The 1,754-nt window shown below is 41.5% G+C and overlaps 1 protein-coding gene across 1 annotated transcript; it reads right to left on the bottom strand.

Moving 5' to 3' along the window:
• On the bottom strand, positions 1 to 417 carry LOC139285003 (histone H2A-like). Its single transcript, XM_070905422.1, has one exon. It carries the CDS (start codon positions 415 to 417, stop codon positions 1 to 3), a length of 417 nt encoding a protein of 138 aa, XP_070761523.1.
• Between the last annotated feature and the right edge of the window lie 1,337 nt (positions 418 to 1,754).

The following is a 1,754-nucleotide window of genomic DNA, read 5'->3' on the forward strand; positions in this document are numbered from 1 at the left end:
TTAAAACTCTTGGGACTGAACATCTTTAGCAACACTGTCATCCCTGGGCGCCTTGGTCTTCTTGGGGAGTAGGCTTGCCTGGATGTTTGGGATGACACCACCCTCTGAGATCGTGACCCCTGCCAGCAGTTTGTTGAGCTCTTCATCATTTTTCACTGCCAACAAGATGTGGCGAGGAGCGATGCGGTGCTTCTTGTTGTCACGGCTAGCGTTTCCTGCCAGCTCCAGGATCTCAGCGGTGAGGTACTCCAGGACGGCTGCAAGGTACACTGCAGAGCCGTTGCCAACTCGCTCAGCGTAGCTGCCTTTCCTCAGCAGCCTGTGGATGCGGCCTACTGGGAAAGTGATCCCTGCTCTGGAAGACCGGGACACTGAAGATTTGGGTTTGGGCACAGCTTTCTTCCCACGGCCAGACATCTTTAGGCTGAGTTGAGGAATATGTAGTCCAGATTATACAGTAAAGAAAGTGAAAGGAATTCAGGGTAATTTCAAATTACCCTAAATGTTTTAAAAACAGCTGCTGTGTTTGAAATAAGGCCATAGGGGTCATAAGGTTAAATGGCTTTAAGAGCAGCCTCTTGGAACAGGTTTAAACATTAGAGCCAACACCAGCTTATAATGCACAATTTAACAACAAACTCATTCCTGTTGTGGTAGAACCACATCAAACATAAATAAATAAAAATATAACATAATAAATAAACACTAAATGACCACTCACCAGTATTCTGCACTTCCTTCACATTGACACAGCAGCTTCACACTGAAACACAGAATACTGCTTTTATATGAGTGAGGCAGTCATTTGTTGATTGCAGACACCTGGCTCCTCTGCTGTATGGAGTGACCTGATCACCTACATTTGACAACGTCACAGACTGTTTGATGTCTGCAGGAGCCCACATGTCCTCTCACATACATTCTACTGAGTGGCACGTGGAGGCTTTTGTTTCTTGATGCAAACGAGTAAGTTATGCTCTTCTGCACGAGCACACATTTTCCCCCAAGCACACAATTCATAATTAGCCAAATACCAAACACCTATGTGAACTAGATAGCCTGAAAGCTGTGAGGGAGAAATCACAATAACATGAGAACACTTGTACCTCTTAGATTGGTACACTGTGAGTGGCAGCCAGGGTTAGCTGAACATGCTGATATAGTGTTTAAATTAGTGGAGACACTCTAATTTACAAAAGGGCAGGTTAAGAGAGATTTCAAGTTAAGTTTTAATGGCAGTGAATCAATCTCCCAATCAATCAAGGATTAGTGCTCCAAAATTGTAACTGCTGTGGGTTGGATTTTAACAATTTGAGTGTAAGTATAATAGGCAGTGGCGGTATGTAACTGAGAACATCAAGTCAGGGGCAAATGTCTATTTGACATATCTTACAGTATACATTTCCTATTCTAATGGTGTCCACCTCTGCAAAAAAGAGTATTGTACTTTATACTTTGTACGAATATTTAACTCATGAACTCTGCCGTCCTCACTGTGTAAACACCTTAAATAAAATATTTGTTTAAGCTCTCTAATAGTCCTTGAGAAGCACATGTGTCTGGGCATGCTGCTGATAAGACATATATTCTTTATATACATATATATATGTATATTCTAAAACATGTAAACAGTGGCAATCAAAGTGAATATTTTGCTATAATTCACCAAACAGACAATAAGTATGCATTGTAATGCAGCATGTCATCTTCTCCATCCATTTCAATGAATTTCATCTGATAATGTGGGTTCTCTA

This window comes from Enoplosus armatus, chromosome 5 (genome assembly GCF_043641665.1).
Source record: "Enoplosus armatus isolate fEnoArm2 chromosome 5, fEnoArm2.hap1, whole genome shotgun sequence".
Taxonomy (NCBI): domain Eukaryota; kingdom Metazoa; phylum Chordata; class Actinopteri; order Centrarchiformes; family Enoplosidae; genus Enoplosus; species Enoplosus armatus.